Source organism: Capra hircus, chromosome 19, assembly GCF_001704415.2.
Source record: "Capra hircus breed San Clemente chromosome 19, ASM170441v1, whole genome shotgun sequence".
In the NCBI taxonomy this organism is placed as follows: Eukaryota; Metazoa; Chordata; class Mammalia; order Artiodactyla; family Bovidae; genus Capra; species Capra hircus.
In genome coordinates, this window is record NC_030826.1 from 19,630,861 (window position 1) to 19,647,372 (window position 16,512).

General features: G+C 47.8%; 2 protein-coding genes across 4 annotated transcripts; one reads left to right on the forward strand and one right to left on the reverse strand.

Moving 5' to 3' along the window:
• Positions 858–9,339, forward strand: TMEM97 (transmembrane protein 97). Its single transcript, XM_005693351.3, has 3 exons — positions 858–1,075; positions 6,991–7,135; positions 8,011–9,339. The coding sequence occupies exons 1-3, from the start codon at positions 950–952 to the stop codon at positions 8,268–8,270; spliced, it is 531 nt and encodes a 176-aa protein (XP_005693408.2). The 5' UTR covers positions 858–949; the 3' UTR covers positions 8,271–9,339.
• On the reverse strand, positions 9,436–16,458 carry IFT20 (intraflagellar transport 20). Of its 3 annotated transcripts, none has more exons than XM_005693248.3 (6): positions 16,305–16,458; positions 12,873–13,102; positions 12,585–12,713; positions 11,371–11,456; positions 10,306–10,409; positions 9,437–9,861 (listed from the first exon to the last, which is right to left on the reverse strand). In XM_005693248.3, exons 2-6 carry the CDS (start codon positions 12,940–12,942, stop codon positions 9,780–9,782), a joined length of 471 nt encoding a protein of 156 aa, XP_005693305.1. In that variant the 5' UTR covers positions 12,943–13,102; positions 16,305–16,458; the 3' UTR covers positions 9,437–9,779. The 3 variants fall into 3 exon arrangements, with proteins under 3 accessions (XP_005693306.1, XP_005693305.1, XP_013827387.1); XM_013971933.2 differs by having other exon boundaries at positions 12,873–13,081; positions 16,305–16,445; XM_005693249.3 differs by lacking the exon at positions 12,873–13,102 and having other exon boundaries at positions 9,436–9,861; positions 16,305–16,446.

Below are 16,512 nucleotides of genomic sequence, written 5' to 3' on the forward strand. Positions count from 1 at the left end.
ACACGGATGCCTCACAAATCCACATCTTCAGACGTGTTCACCTAACTGCCTCCTGGACTTTTCCACTCATGCTGCAGATTCTGCTCAGTAACAACATGGCCACAACCAAATTATCTTTCTCTTCGACTCACTTCTCTATGTCCCTCTTTTCAGTGAATGGGTGCCCCACCTGTCCTGTTCCAGGGCAGACCCAGGTCCAGTATGTAATTAAAGATCAATATTTGCGCGGCCTGAAAACGAACCCTTGAGCCTCCCTTATTCTCCACAGCGAATCACCAAGATCTGGCAATTTTACCTCCTCCTATATCACCGTGCTTCTTTCTGAACTGAGGCTGGCTGCCTCCTACACCTCCTTCGGAAAGCTTCCGGTACCCTCAACTCCGGCAGGCCAGGGATCTTGCCCCCTGTTCCCAGGCCCGGGACTGCTGCCACCGCACGGACCACCACCACGCAATGTCCAGCCGGCCCTGGTGGGTGAGACCCCACTGCACTGGGCGCTCCATCCCCGTTAAGTCCCCACGGCCCGGCACAAAGGAGACGCCCGGCAAGCACTAAACGGATGGAGTGAACGAACGGAAGAGTAATAATGAGTGAAAGGGCCACGGAGGGCAAACGCCGCGAAGCCAAGCGCGCACGCGGCCGCGGACAGAAGGCCGCCGGGTAGCGCTGCGGTGTGCGACCCGGACGCCCTGAGACGCCCCGGACAGCCCCGCCCCCGCCTCACGCGGCGCTCCTCGCAACCAATGGGAACTGTCCCCGGGCCGCCTCTGCGGACGCTCCCGGCCCGCGCGCGGCTTCTCAGCCAATGGGAGCAGCCGGCGTCGCCCGCGCGGCGGGGCGGGACGGGGCGGGGCGCGGGGGATCCCGGGACCGCTCAAGCGCGGCGCTTTCCCGACGTAGTGTTCCGGTGAGTGTCGTCTCGGCTCCCGCTCAGCCCAACCGACGGACGATGGGGACTCTGGGCGCCCGGCGCGGCCTGGAGTGGTTGCTGGGCTTCTACTTCCTCTCCCACATCCCCATCACCCTGCTCATGGACCTGCAGGGGGTTCTGCCACGCGATCTCTACCCCGTCGAGGTGAGGGCGCCTTCGGTCCCGGTCGCCGGGGTTGGGGTCCCTTGTCGCAGCCGTTGCCCCAGCGTCCCCATCACGTCGCCTCCTCGGGCCTCGCCCACTCAGGGTTCTCTCCCACTTTCCTTGGGTTCCGCCGGCGCTCTTTACCTCGACATCTTGGGCTTTTCTTTGTTTCTCCCGGCGGCTTCTCCCAGGCTTCAGGGGGGAAACACCTTTGCCCCCTTTGAAGACAGTTCTTCTCTCTCTCTCTCTTTTTTTAAAGACTCTCATACCCCAGCTCTAGTCAGTTGTCCGTATTTGAGGGAGAGGGTCTGGATGAATGGGCTTCCCAGGTTGGCTCAGTGGGTAAAGAATCCCAGAGATGCAGGAGACATGGGTTTGATTCCTGGGTCGGGAAGGTCCTCTGGAGGAGGAAATGGCAATCCACTCAGTATTCTCGCCTGGAAAATCCCAGGGACAGGGGAACTTGGTGGGCTACAGTCGCTAAGAGTCCGACGCCACTGGGCGCACACACACAGTGGATGAACCAGTGTCTAAATTACATGTGGAATTGGTTTTAAAGTTGTGTTTCCTGGGAGGACTTTAAAAATACCGACTAATCCCAAAGAAATATCGTGCACGTAGAGTTTGATGCGTCTATAAAGAAATTGGCAGAGAATGTCTTAATTTCAAGATTAGGATCCTGCAACTTCAAAATCTCTGAAGTAAATTAAGGATACCTTGCAAATAGGGCCTTTTTAAAAATTGTGTTTGAATAGGAATGATCATCTGAGTAGAAATACAGGCAAAGGCCCCATTTCCTGGTTGTCGGAGAACACTCTTTGAAATTTGTTTTAAATGCTTTTGATTTTTTCAGATTAATTTTCATGTCTGGACCCTATAACCTACTATCATGGAATTCCAGTCCTCAGTTCTTCCCTTCTCCAGTTTGTCAGCAGAACTATAGGCAAGCCTGACTTGTCTACCTAAAGATGATTTTGCCTCTGTTTCTCCTTAAATGCTTTTTCTCTGCAAAGCAGGGGTTCTTAACCTGAGGCCCATGAACCCCTCACGGGGTATGCGGAATTGTGTGTGTCCTGTGCTCTTCATAGCTTCCATCAACTTTTTCAGGGGTCTCACCCTACTAAAAAGGTTAAGAGCCACTGCTCAACAATATACCCCCACTCCATAGCCTGGTTTGTTTCTAGCCCCAAGCGTAACTAGGAAGATCTCTGACCTTCCTTCTCCTGGGAAAAGTGTAGGCTGTGTGTGGCAAGACTTCATTGGACTGAAGTCTGGGGATTTGGTTCTTTTAAGAACCTCTTGAGCACCTTGCGCAAGTCAGGGCTCTTCAACTGTTAAGAAAGAGAGAGTTGAGTAAAATCACAAGCTCAAACATATACAAGGTGTATTAGTTTCCACTTGCTTCTGCAGCAAGTTACAAAAATAAAGTGGCTTAAAACAACACGAATTTGTTCTCTTTCAGTTTGGGAGGTCAGAAGTTTGAAATGAGTCTTGCAGGCCTGATTCCTTCTGAAAGTCTTGGTGGAAGATCTTTTCCTGGTCTCTTCCAGTTTCTGGTGGCTGCAGGTGTTCTTGGCTCGTGGCCACATCACATCAATCTCCGCCTCTGTCTTTACTTTGTTTTCTTTAGTTCAATCTCCCTCTGCCCGACGTTTGTAGGAACACTTGTCACTACATTTAGGGCCCACCAGATAACCAGGATAGTCTACCCATTTCATGATCCAGAACTTTAACCACATCTGCAAAGTCACTTTTGCCAAATGGGGTTACATTCGTACATGCTAGTATGATTAAGATTATTCAGCCAGCCCACTGCCTAGGCCCAGGTGGTACAGGATCTTGGCCAACAGAACTCAGGCAGGCTGCCTGTTTACGGTCTCAGGTGTTATGAGCCCCTTTACTCCTGGCCAGTTACACTACTCCAGGTGGCCAGCCTTTCTGGACCGAACAGCTGTTAGTTTCTCTCTCTCTCTTGTTTAAATTGGATGCGGACTGTTTTTGAAGTCTTTATTGACTTTGTTACAGTACTGCTCCTGTTGCATAGGTTTGGTTTTTTGGCCTCGAGGCATATGAGGTCTTGGCTCCCTGTCCAGGGTTCAAACCCACATCCCCTGCATTGAAAGGCGAGGCCTTAACCACTGGACTGTGCCAGGGAAATCCCTTCCTTATCTTTTCTGAATGTGCCATTCCCACAAGTCCTTGCTCACAAAATACAATTAAAGTTTGTTCAAAATCATAAAGACCCCATTTAAACTTACATATTTGATTTGGTAAAGTTTTCTTAGCTTTATTTTTTTCAGTTGACTTATTGTCGAAGGTCAAGGGCCAAAGCAGGCCATATCTGATGAGAAAAACTCTGTGTCTCTATCTCTGATGTTATTTAAAGGCGTTAGCTGTACCGGGGTATCTCGGCTTTGAAGGCCTGTGTCTGTAATCACCTTTGTTGCTTTGGGGTGGGCAATGATGGATGTGTTTCTTCCATATGGGAAAATAATAATAATAAAAGCCTTGAGTTATTTTCAGATTCTCCTTGAAAAAGATGCCAAATTTTAACATCTGTTGTGTTTTTTCCTCCCTAAAGAGAAGAAATTTCCTCCTCGAACTAAAAAGCTTGTAGAGATCACATAATGGTTAGACTGAAATTTGCAAATATCTTCCTTGGTTTGAACCAGATCAACTCATAGGAAAAAACTCTGTGAAACAGTAAGAATTCAGTTTGGATTAAGACTTGGAGACGATGGAAGCATTTTGTGATATCATTTGCATCTGGGTAGCATTGGAGATGGAGAAGGTGATGGCACCCCACTCCAGTACTCTTGCCTAGAAAATCCCATGGACAGAGGAGCCTGGTAGGCTGCAGTCCATGGGGTCACGAAGAGTCGGACACGACTGAGCGACTTCACTTTGACTTTTCACTTTCATGCACTGGAGAAGGAAATGGCAACCCACTCCAGTGTTCTTGCCTGGAGAATCCCACGGACAGGGGAGCCCGGTGGGCTGCCGTCTATGGAGTCGCACAGAGTCGGACACAACTGAAGCGACTTCGCAGCAGCAGCAGCATTGCTTCTATTAAAATAAGGAAAAACAGGTGAGCATCTAGGCCGGAAATCAGCCTGTGTGCTCATTCTAAGTTTAGAGGAGTGCAAGACTGTTCAGTAGCAGCTCTGGTCTAGAAATCCATGTGCGTAGGCCAGGTGAATATTTTAATGGATAACAGTGGTAAGTTGAGTCAAACGTGAGTCAGCTATAAATGGAAACAGTTTTATTACCTTTTTGGGGAATAATCAATGACTAGTTGCATGCTGAGATTTAGTAAGATTAAACTGAATTCCAAGTCGTTATTAATTATTTTCAAGTAATCTTAGCATTTACTGTGTGCTAGCCATTGTTCCAGTCAAGGCTATGGTTTTTCCAGTGGTCATGTATGGATGTGAGAGTTGGACTGTGAAGAAGGCTGAGTGCCGAAGAATTGATGCTTTTGAACTGTGGTGTTGGAGAAGACTCTTGAGAGTCCCTTGGACTGCAAGGAGATCCAACCAGTCCATTCTGAAGGAGATCAACCCTGGGATTTCTTTGGAGGGAATGATGCTAAAGCTGAAGCTCCAGTACTTTGGCCACCTCATGCAAAGAGTTGACTCATTGGAAAAGACTCTGATGCTGGGAGGGATTGGGGGCAGGAGGAGAAGGGGACGACCGAGGATGAGATGGCTGGATGGCATCACTGACTCGACGGACGTGAGTCTGAGTGAACTCTGGAAGTTGGTGATGGACAGGGAGGCCTGGCGTGCTGCGATTCATGGGGTCGCAGAGTTGGACACGACTGAGCGACTCAACTGAACTGAACTGAGCCATTGTTCTAGGACTATAAGTATTAACTGCTTTTATCTTACCAACAATGAGGTAGGTACTATAATTAGGTAACCAGCTTAGTGAGATTTAAGTGCTTTGCTCAGGCACTCTGCCCCTAGGTACCATGCTCTTCACTCGGCTTGGGGGTTAAGGGTGTTGACCCTCCAAACAGTTGAAAATCCACTTATAACTTACAGTCAGCCCTTGGTACTCACTCTCCTCCCTATCCTGATTCACCAGCCACTGACTGACCATGTAGCATTTACTGTTGAAAAAAATCCTTGTACACGTGTGTGCAGTACCTGCACAGCTCAAACCCATGTTGTTCAAGGGTCAACTGTATTTTAAATTTTGCTATTATCATTCTGAACCTCTTAGAAATGACAAATTTCTTGTACAGATCTGCTTGGATTTATGAAATAAGTGGATCTGAGAGAATGAATACTAATTAAGTAGAAGGTGAAGTTCAAATGAATCAGAATGCCTTTAAATTTTGTTGTAAATCTTTTAAAATAGGTCTGTCCCTCCAATTTTTTTTTTTTAAGTAAATCTAGAAAGCAAAAGAGGATCTTAAAAAACATTTAGTCCAAGTTGCTTGTTTTACAGATGAGAAAACAGAGTCCAGGAGAGATGCAGGGATTTAACCTTGATGAATATTTTCTACCACATTACTATCCTGAAAAGTGCTTAGGAAGAAGCTAAGGATATTTCCATAAATTTAAGTTTCAAGTCAAATACAACTTCAAGATCACTTGGTCAATAAATTGGCTATCTAGCTGAGGCCCTTCTGTCATTAATTATACTAAGTGTGTGTTCCTGGATAAATATCCAGGAACAAATGCTTAAAGGTCACTCGCAGCAAAGAGGCCTCTTATTTCACAATAGTGAGTCTTTAGATTAAAAGTTAACAGGAAAAGTATCTTTGGATTTTCCATTGTAAGCCAGATTCCTAGCTTGGAAGTTGTCTTATAATATCAAGGCGCCATCTCCAGAAGGTTGAATGCCACAGACCTTCAGTAGTCTCTCTGGGGAGAGCCCTAGGCTTCGGGCTAGGAGTACAAAAGGGGCAACCTCAGACCCCCTTGCTGCCTCCCCCACCCCCCGGCAACATGGATCTGCCTCTTTCGTTTTGGCAGTGTTACCACGAAGGAGGGGCCCATGCTAGCACTGAGGCCACTCACAAAGCTATAGTCTGTTTCTCTACAAATATCCTACGGATCTCCCAAGAAAACCAAACAAAACCTTTTAAACTAGGGAGTTAAGAATGAAGAGGAATTTGAGATTTGGGGATTAAATTGTCTAAAACTGCATCTTCACAGAGGTTAGATTTACCTTCTTTCCATTCACCCCCTACCCCGCCAAAAAAAAAAAAATTCATTTCTGTACTTGAGGAAATCTGGCCCTTGGAGGTTGGTGTGCAGTTGCTGTTGTGAAAAGACAAACCTCAGGATGGTTTTCATATCATTTCTTTATAAAGAAGGAGACTGTTGGCCAATACATCCTGTTTGTGTGTTCAGCAAACTAAGAGCCTACTAAGTGCCACTCAGTGTTGCTCTTGACAGGCAACACCTGGATGTATGTTATCACAGATAAATTCTGGGCAGCACACAGGGGCTGGAAGAGCTGAGAAAAGCTGCTGGCGAAGGCACATTTGAGTTAGAGCTTGTGTGTGTGTGCTAAGTCACTTCAGTTGTGTCCGACTCCCATGGACTGTAGTCCACCAGGCTCCTCTGTCTATGGAATTCCCCAGGCAAGAATATTGGAGTATGTTGCCGTTTCCTACTCAGGAGATCTTCCTGACCCAGGGAGTGAACCCGTGTCTCTTACATCTCCTGCATTGGCAGGTGGGTTCTTTACCACTAGTGCCACCTGGGAGAGCTTGTGAGTTTTAATTAAATGACCGTCTAGGCTGCACCACTGAAGCCAGCTGTGAGTGCTGCTGGCCCACCAGCTGTGAATCTGCTGCCCAGGGGGCTGGGTGATGAGAGGCACGTCCAGAGGGTTGGAGCTGCGGAAGCCAGTCCTCCCAGGTGGCTGTACTCACCATATTCCTCATCTTTTCTCAGCTGAGAAACCTGCAGCAGTGGTATATCGAGGAGTTCAAAGACCCTCTGCTCCAGAACTCCCCGGTGTGGTTCAAGTCCTTCCTGTTCTGCGAGCTTGTGTTTCAGCTGCCTTTCTTTCCCATCGCAGCATATGCCTTCTTCAAAGGTAAATGGAGAAATCCCATTTTTTCTCTGGGACCAGGTCTCAGAAATCTTTGGGGAAAGTTCCACCAAGGAAGGGGAATGGTCTCTGGAGGATGTGTGAGGGTGATACAGGAGTGGAAACGGTCAGGATCGATCTTATGAAGGGACACCAGTGTGGCTCAGGATAGTGTCTAGGGTCAGTGCGGCTGCAGGACTGCCTCAGTCAACTGGAAATCTCGCACACATGCCACCTGAGGCTACTTTACCTACTGAACTTCTCCCCTTTTACTGTTTTCCTAGCATTTTTTGTTTTGGCTTTTATTTTTCTGCTTTGGGTAGTATCATACTGGCTTATAAGCAGTAGCAGCAAGTTATCCCTAAGTGGCCTGACTTCTCACTTAAAGATTCTTCCAGTGTCCCCATATGACTATTGTTTATAAAAAGAAGGTGGCCATACCATTGTTCATTGTAAATAAACTTATACAGGTTATTTCCCACTGGAGCCCTCAAATCCATGTCTTAGCAGAACCTGTTGATTCTTCTCATCCATATGTACTTAGCAGAGAGATGCTGCTGGCAGAGCTGTCTGCTCCCCACCCACTGTATCTGAGACCGGCTGAGTTTACCTTCTAATGGCCATTCTACTGCCCCAGAGTTTTTCTGATTCCGACTCCACCCGTGTTCTTTGGCAGTCAGTGCTAGGGCCCCAGCTGTCACATAAGGACTGCACGTTGGACGCTATTTGTTTTCCATTTGTTTCCACTTGGAAAAGGAGGTAGAGAAAAAAAAAAAGGAGGTAGAATGCCTGAACGGAAGGGAGCAGGGTGGAGGGTGTGGCGGGCTCCCAGGAGCCATGAGCAGGTCTTACCCGGCTCTTTCTCCCCTCGCTGACCTCAGGAGGCTGCAAGTGGATCCGCATCCCTGCCATCATCTACTCTGTTCACACCATGACAACTCTGATTCCCATCCTCTCCACGGTGCTACTCGACGATTTCTCCAAAGCCAGTCGTTTCAGAGGACAAGGACCTAAGACTTTCCAGGAACGATTATTCCTGATAGCTGTCTATATCCCCTACTTTCTCATCCCTCTTATACTTCTGCTTTTCATGGTGCGGAACCCCTATTACAAGTCTGAGGAGAAAAGAAAGAAAAAATGAAAGAAATGCCCCCAGGTCCAGGGGAGAGGTGACCACTGGGCAGTTTCCTGTTGGACCCAGTACCAGGAACAGTGCTCAGAACCCATGTTTTCAGTAGAATCTGAACCATACCAGCAGCCACACACATGAGCAAGACCCTGGCAGGAGGCACACCAAACCCTCACCTTCCAAGGGCTTTGACACAGACTGACTGATCACCTGAGGACGGGCAGAGGGGTGTGGGCTAGGTGATAGGAAGTGGTGCCAAAGGTCTCCTCAGCGTGTCCCCAGGTGCCACTGCAGGATTACTCAAAGCAGAACCAGACCAGAAATTAGATAAACTTCCAAGAAACATGGCCTGCTTGGCATGTTTGTGAGTCATTTGACTCATAGGATACATGTAACTAAAACTATGACTCATGAGTCTCTACAGAATATCACTGATGAGCAAAATTCAGTTTGAAATTACACCTCTCTACTATTCATTAAAAATTGTTTCCTTGCCCTTCCCCCTAGGTAGGCGTGAAGTATTCTGTAAGAGGTTATAAATTTAGTTTTAAGATTCAACCTTGGCATGACTTTCAGTTGGAAATGGGTCAAACTGGAAGGTATATTGTTTCTGTCCTAAAACCGGTCATCCCAGGAGAAGAGAATTTTTAAAGTCTCCTTGTTCATTCTCTTTCTAAACCTTAGTCTTCCGTTAGTTTTTACAGACCACATGGGTTCCTTTACTCTGAGGTCTCGTGTCTCAAGCCTGAGCTGGAGGAATGCTTCCTACTGGATAACTTCATCCTACCAAATAGTTTCATAATTCTTTGTCCTGTAACCAGTTGGGGTAGGGGTGGGGGGCTGGCCATGACAGGTCCAGTGTGTGCAGATAAGGGCTCTTTATTTGGTATCCTAATAGCTTTAAGTTCATACTCGAGGCCGACTCAGAAAGACTTGTGAACGCACAGGAAAAACAGTAGAAGCTGGTCCTGGTTAGTTCCCCCTTCTTGCCTATTTTGCTTACAAGCCCTAATGATCTGATTTTGGAGGAATATCATCTGACTCGTGTGTCTGGTCAAAATAAAGGTAGCTGCTGACCACTGCCTGGTTTTGTTTTGTGGACTAAGGGCTAGAGAGTCCAGGGTCCTTACAGTGGGTTAACGTATACTTCAAGGGCACGGAAAAGAGGTAGATCAAGCCATTTGAAAATAATAATTTATTGCTTTTCCTTCCAAAGCTTTGTGAATTTACAAAAAAAAAAGTTGACAGGCTGCTCAGTTCAGACTGAGAATGCAAGAGGTGAGAACCTGGACCATGATGGCCACTGGATGTTCACCTGCAGATACACACTGACATCTGAAACAAACTCCCCCGGGTTTGTTATTGCCTTCAGAGACGCTGCAGTTCTTCACACAGCTTCTCACATGACACATTTGGGTCATTGGTCAAGTCATGGAATGATAGAGGTTTTTTTGGTTTGGGGGTTGTGGGGTTTTTTTTTTCCCTTTTTTTTCCCTCCTGCTAGAAAATGAAAATTTCAGTTCATTTCTGAAAAATAAATTGGTCAATAAATTCATTTTGTTCTGCTTCTACTTTACACAAAGCTTCATATTCAACCCGATACCTGAAAAACAAAATTGTTAGAAGCTCTCAAAATGGACGAAATAAACCATGAACTTAATTCTTCCAGAGAAGAACAGAAGCGACTTAGATGATTCCAAGAAATGGTGTGAGTTTAAAATGAAGTTAGTGAGGGCAAGAGAGGGAGAAATGAGGCAAAGCTCTGCCTAGGGCTACCCCTGAGAAGTCTGCAGCTCTGAGTAGCTCCCTTGCAGAGAGCCAGCCAGCTCCAGACACTCAAGTGTGTGTGTCCTCAAACTACGAGAGGCTGTCTGACTAACAAACTTTCTTCCCATCAAATTAATTTTATTTTTAAAATCTTCAAATCAGGATGATAAGACACTATTCCTGGGAGAACAGTGATGAAGAGCAAGGGTAAGAGGTGACCATTCAAGAGGAAAAACAGAAATGCAGTTGAGTAAAGAACTTGCTTTACGACAAAACTTACCTTTCAAGCTGCATTTTCTTTTCTGCTATTAGTGCCTGAAGTTGCTGCTGTTGGGCTTCTCTCTGTTTTGCTATAGATTTGAGCAAGTTCCGAGCACCAATGGCCTAGAAAAACATGATATTGCCAAAGAAGGTCATGACTTTCTTAAAGTCCTCAACTGGAGAAGGAACCATGGGGCTATGGAGTGGGGAAAGGTCGAGCTTCAGAGTTTTAGGAGTAAGTCAGAAGAAGGCTTAACCTCCTGATCCCAAAGTGCCTGGTGAGAACAGAGCGGCAGCTCAGCATCTGCAGACCTAGGGATCTGCAGGGCCTGGCGCACAGTGGCCCATCTGGTGCACCATTCAGCCTTGTGTCCTTTGCTAAGTCATCTATACTCTGCACGCCTTCATTTCTTCATTTATAAAATGAGGGTAAGTCCAGTTCAGTTGCTCAGTCGTAAATGAGGGAAAACCATCTATCATACTCATCATATCTCAGTGATGATGTGAAGACTGAAGGAAACGGTATACTGGCATGTAAGAGGTCAACAGTCGGTTAACTGGACCAGGACGTTTTTAAATTGCAGTATAACTGACATATATTAGTTTCAGGTATGCAACATAATCATTCAATATTTGCACAGGCATTCTTATTTAAAAAGAACCCCCCATCACCTAGCCCTCCCCACCAAAATAAATAAGGGGACTTCCTTGATGGTCCAGTGGTTAAGAATCTGCCTGCCAATGCAGGGGACATGGGTTCCGTTCCTGCTGCGAGAAGATCCCACAGGCAACAGGGCAACTAAGGCTGCGCGCTGCAGCTGCTGCCACAGCCCTGAGCCTGCACACCCGAGAGCCTGTGCTCTGCGACAAGAGAAGCCGCCGCAGTGAGAGGCCGCTCACCACAGCAAAGAGCGGCCCTGGCTCGCCACAACTAGACAGCCCACACAGCAGCAACGAAGACCCAGCACAGCCAGAATCATTTTTTTTAAGGACCAGATTAAAAAACAAGGTGGGGGGGGGGGGCAGAGGGATGAGAGACTAGTGAACCAGGCCAAATGTTAGACGAAATACTTGCTGATCTTACCTTCATCTTCTCGTTTTCTGCTTCCTTTGCAAGTTGATCAACAAGCTCAATTAAGCCACCAACTATTTTCTGAAACTGGCCAATTTCTTTTGTGGAAAAAAGAACAAAAACAAATGTTTTATTTTTCAGCCTTACCACTCTCCCTCAGCATTTCCTTGTGGCGAGAGGGCAGGGCTAACCGCCTCTTCTAATTTGTGTGAAAAGCCATTTGGTGTCTGACAGCTTTGATCTGAAACTAGAGAAGGGTGGCCATGAGCCCAGAGCTGGGTTGGGGTGTATTTGGACCTTGAGTCCCCACTGAACCAGCCAGAAGCTGTAGCTCAGGCTCTGAGGCTCCTGATGGGTGCACCTTCGGGATGGACTGCATCCTGCTGTCCTAGGAATGACAGGAAGCACAACGGACTGACCTCACGAAAGGACCGCCTCAGGATATGAACGCTGCCTCTGGCAAGCCGCAGTAAGACACTAGATTTGACTTGATGGGGACTAGGGGCTTTCCACTTGTGACCAGAGCTAATAAAAAGCTCAAAGCATTTAAGGAGTTAATCTCATTTGTTCAGTATCCCTGGGTATAGTGGAACCCGTGTTACCGAGGAGTAAACTAAGACCCAGAGGGTAGGACATACACAGAGTGTTCAGAAGACGTGTGAGAGGACCCACTACCTTCCGCCAGTCAAGCTCTCTCCAGAGCCTATGGACGCCCCAGAAGGCTCAGATACTGGCTACATCTGCTCTATATTTGCTGCTACTGGGCTTGTTTGGCTGCTGGGACAGGCGGCATCCTGGCTATCACTAGCTTAAAAAAAAAAAAAATGACCACTGAGTCTTTTGAACTGCCTCTCTAAACTCCAGGTGATCAACTCTCACTCCAAACAATGGAAAGTCTGCCACTGAGAACACTATTTCTCCCAAGAAATCAAATCCTAACTCCGTTTCCCACCCCCAAGTCATGGTTCTGAAGTTGAAGGTTCCTGGGATGGCCTACCTAAACAAACATCCTCCTGTCTCCACAACAGTGTTTGATTGGTGCCCTGGGACTACCTGAGAGCATAGGAGGGCACGCAGACAAGGTGGGTGGCACATGGGAATTCAGGAGGGCCAGGTTCAACCTCCTGGGAGACAGCAGCTCCATTCGGGCAGGGCCCAGAGCTGCAGTCGGGGTGGGGGCAAGACACAAAGCTGTGTGGCACCATGTCCCCCCAGACGACACTCACTGTCCACAAAGTCCTTGCACTCTTCCTTGAGCTCTATGGTCTGCTGGGTAACCTCTGGGTCCAACACCCGCAGCTTGTTCAGCTCATCAAAGTGCAGCCCTGCTTCAGCCAGGATGTCCTTGGCCATGGCTGTAAAGAAACCAGCCCCAGTCCCCAGTCACTTCCCAGCCCCTCAAGGAGAAGCCAGCTTCCAGCCCAGACCCACTCCTGGTCCCGGACACCAAGGCCAAAAGCCCAGATGTTCCAAAGGCTCCCCCTTCCCTCTGCCTCCGCCTCTCTGAGCCTCACCTGTTTGCCTTCCAGCTTCCCCAGAGAAGAGAGTTTCTCTGACAGGGTCAGCCAGGGAGAGGTGTGTCATAGGAGCAAGGGTCAGGAAAGAATAAAGTCCAGTTGCTTGTCACAGGCATCGTTCATTCAACACACATTCCTGGAGTGCCAACTACATGCCAGCACTGCTAGATGCTGGGGATAAAGCTGCGCGCAACATGGTGCCTGCCCTGGAGGAGCACAGAGTGTAGCTGGAGGGAGACAGACACGGACACTGCAAAATTACACTGTGTTAAGTGCTTTCACAGAAATATCACTAAAGAGCTAGAGGAAAAGAGAAGTTAACTCGGGGTGAGGGAGTGATGTGTGAACTAAGCTGGGAGCCATAAGCATATTTCTTTATCCCCAGTTATGTACCCAAAAGGACATAAAAGAGCTTTTCAAATATAGTGCTGGAACATGAAAGAAGTAAAAGAGAAAATTGGAGTGAATTAAAAACTAGGGATAAAAATAAACACAGGAAAAAAAAACACGAAGCCAGGGGTAAGAATATTACCCATAATGCATGCCACAGGCACACCTGCCTCAACTGGGACCCAAAGCTGGGTCAGTCTCTTTCTAGCAGAAAACACAAAAAGGAGTGAAATATCAGTGAGAACATGCCAAGTAAGGAGGTCAGGGAAAGGCATTCCAAGCAGAGGAAACAGCCTGGACAGGAGCACAAGGTCACTGGAAGGGCCTATTCCTGACTAGAAGTCGAAAGGACAGAGGATGGAGAGGGAAAGCCGGGTGGAGCCAGAGCAGAAATACCCTGTGGGCCAAGCTAATGTTTGTCTTTTTTTTCTGTAGATGAGAACCAGCAGAGTTATCTTCTCCCTTCCCAGGCCACCTCGCATTCCTGGTCCAAAGGATGCCTCAATTCTGGGAAGGAAACACTGAAAACTCTCCCTCATTTTGGCTTAAACACACACACAAAATAAAAATAAGAGAGTACATGCCCTGTCTAAAAAGGGAGGCAATGCTACTGAAGTCTAGCTCTTGGCTCCTAAACCAACTTGGAAACCCCCAGTGTTCCAAAGGCTACCACAGCCTGGCCCTGCACCAGTCCTTCCCTCTCATCTCCCCCAGCCTCCCCTGTTTCCCTTCCTGATACGTTAGAGAAGTTCTGTTCTGAATGGGGTGATTCTGGGAGCAACTTGCCAGGGTAGGTATACCACAGAAAGAGCAAGGGTTAAAAAGAATCAAGTTCTACTGTTGCCAGAACTGACTTTCAAGAGGACCAGAAATCCAGATTTATGTATGCAATCTGACTTTTAAAGAACAGTATCTCCTTTAATTCAAAGATTTTAAGTAAAAAAAAAAACCACACCCAAAACCCACATCCAACATTGTGTGGGCCAACTAACACATGTCTAGCTGTGTATGGCCCAGGGCCTTCAGTCTCACTGCAGTCCATTCAAGTAAGTCAACTAGCATCTTCCTTTTGAAACACTTTAATCATCCAGAGTTCCCTTGTAATTGGGCTTTTTAAAAATATCTGTCTTCCTATTTGTCCTATTTACACATATAGTCTAAGTCAGGGGCCCCCAACCTCCGGGACCTAATGCCTGATGATCTGAGGTGGAGCCGATATAATAATAATAGAAATAAAGTGCACAATGAATGTAATGCACTTGAATCATCCCCAAATCATCACCCCCGCCCTGCCTCTGCCCCCTGACCATGGGAAAACTGTCTTCCATGAATCTGGTCCCTGGTGCCTAAAAGGTTGAAGACCGCTTGTCTAAGCATTTAGCACCTACCAGGTGAGTGGTAAAGAATCCACCTGCCAATGCAGGAGACAGGTTCAATCCCTGGGTTGGAAAGATCCCCTCGAGGAGGAAATGGCAACCCACTCCAGTATTCTTGCCTAGAAAATTCCATGGACAGAGTAGCCTGACGGGCTACAGTCCAGGGGCCGCAAAAGAGTGAGACACAATTGAGCACACACACAAGTAACTAACCAGACAAACTGCTTCAAATAACCAGAGGGCACAAAGAGCTGCTTCAATTCGCACTCCCTTCCCAGAGAGCTTGCATTTATTCACAAACATATACTGTCCCGGGGATAGAGTAGTGAAGAAAATGCTTCAGTGCTTTAAGTTCCCGACCTCTGGGCAGGAAGTAAACAAATAATCACAAATTATGATAAAAGTATGAGGAGAAGCACACGGTGCTACATGAAGCTGTAGCAGAAGGATAAAATTCATGTGGACACAAAATTACCCCCCAAAACTGCAAACGAAAGTCTTCTGAAAAAGTGACACGCTGAGAACTAAAGGCTGTCCAGAAGTTTGTCAAGTGAAGGGAGGAGGAGGTATTTCTAGGCAGAAGGAAAAGCACCTGTGAAGATGCTGAGGCTATGAGAAATGGAACCTGTAACAAGAGGCCAGTGTGGCTGAAAGGCTGAGCAAGGGATAAAGAGAAACGGGATGAGGTGAGATGGGAAGGGTAGGTAGGGCTGGATGGCGGAGGACTCGGAAAGCTGCAGTAACAAGCCTGGATTTTCTCATAAGCGTTTAACGGACAGCCAGTGGATTCTCAGCAGAGTGGCATAGTCTATCTGACCATCTGCCCTTTAGAGAGATCACCAAGACCCAGGATAGAGAATGGGTTGGAGGAAGAAAGAGGAGGGAGCTACAACTATCTTGCTCATTGCTGTTACCCTAGCATCTAACATGATGCCTACACAGAAACTGGCACTCAGCAAATGTATGTGGTATGAATGACTGTGAAAACAGAGCAGGCTATTTCAGTAACCAAGGCTTGGAGCTGAAGAAAAGTGTTCCGATTTGAGATGTTTTGTAAGTCGAGTTGATAGGACTTAGCAAAGGATGACTGAGGCAGGGGTTTGGGAGGAGTGAGAGTCAGGCAAGATTCCCGCGTACCTGGCCTGAGCCAGCTGCACGGCTGGAAGGGATAGTTGAATGAGAAGGGTCAGACCGGAGAAGAAGCGGAGAGGGTTCAAAGCCGACTACCGGATTCTCTCCCAACTCCCACCACACGCGCATCTGAGGAACACCGGGCACAAGAGCCGGACTGAGCTCCAGTAAGAGAGGGTGACGCGTTCTCCTCCAAACCCACCCCGGGGGTCTCCCCGGAACCACGCTGGGCGCTCCGAACAGGCTCCACCCGTGGGGTGTGGGGAAAATTGGGAAGACCTGGGTGTGGAGCTCGCGTCTTCACTACGTAAACTCCTTGAACTTAATATGAGCCGCGGTTTCCTCCTAAGATAGTTGCGAGCAGCAGCGCGTAAAGCTCCAGGCCCTAGCCGGGGGTAAAACCGCTCCCAGAGCCTGGCGGAATTACCACGTTTCTTTCGCCCCGCGATTGCTTTTCCTTGGGGCACGGGCCTGTTAGGCTAATCTCACCCCGGGCTTGCCCCAAGCCCGCCAACCCGGGGTCACGGCCTACCTGTTCACCCAGCAGCGACAGCGCCGGCGAGCCAAGCTAACGTCGGAAGTCAGCGCCTCTCTCCAGTCGGCTGCCGCCGACACCCTGCCCAGCAGCCTCAGCCGCTGCCACGGCGACAGAACCTGTTTACGTCTAACGTCACTTCCCGACCCCGGAAGCACTTAGCCCCATCAAGCCCGCAGGGCCTGCTGGGAAACAGAGGCCTGAG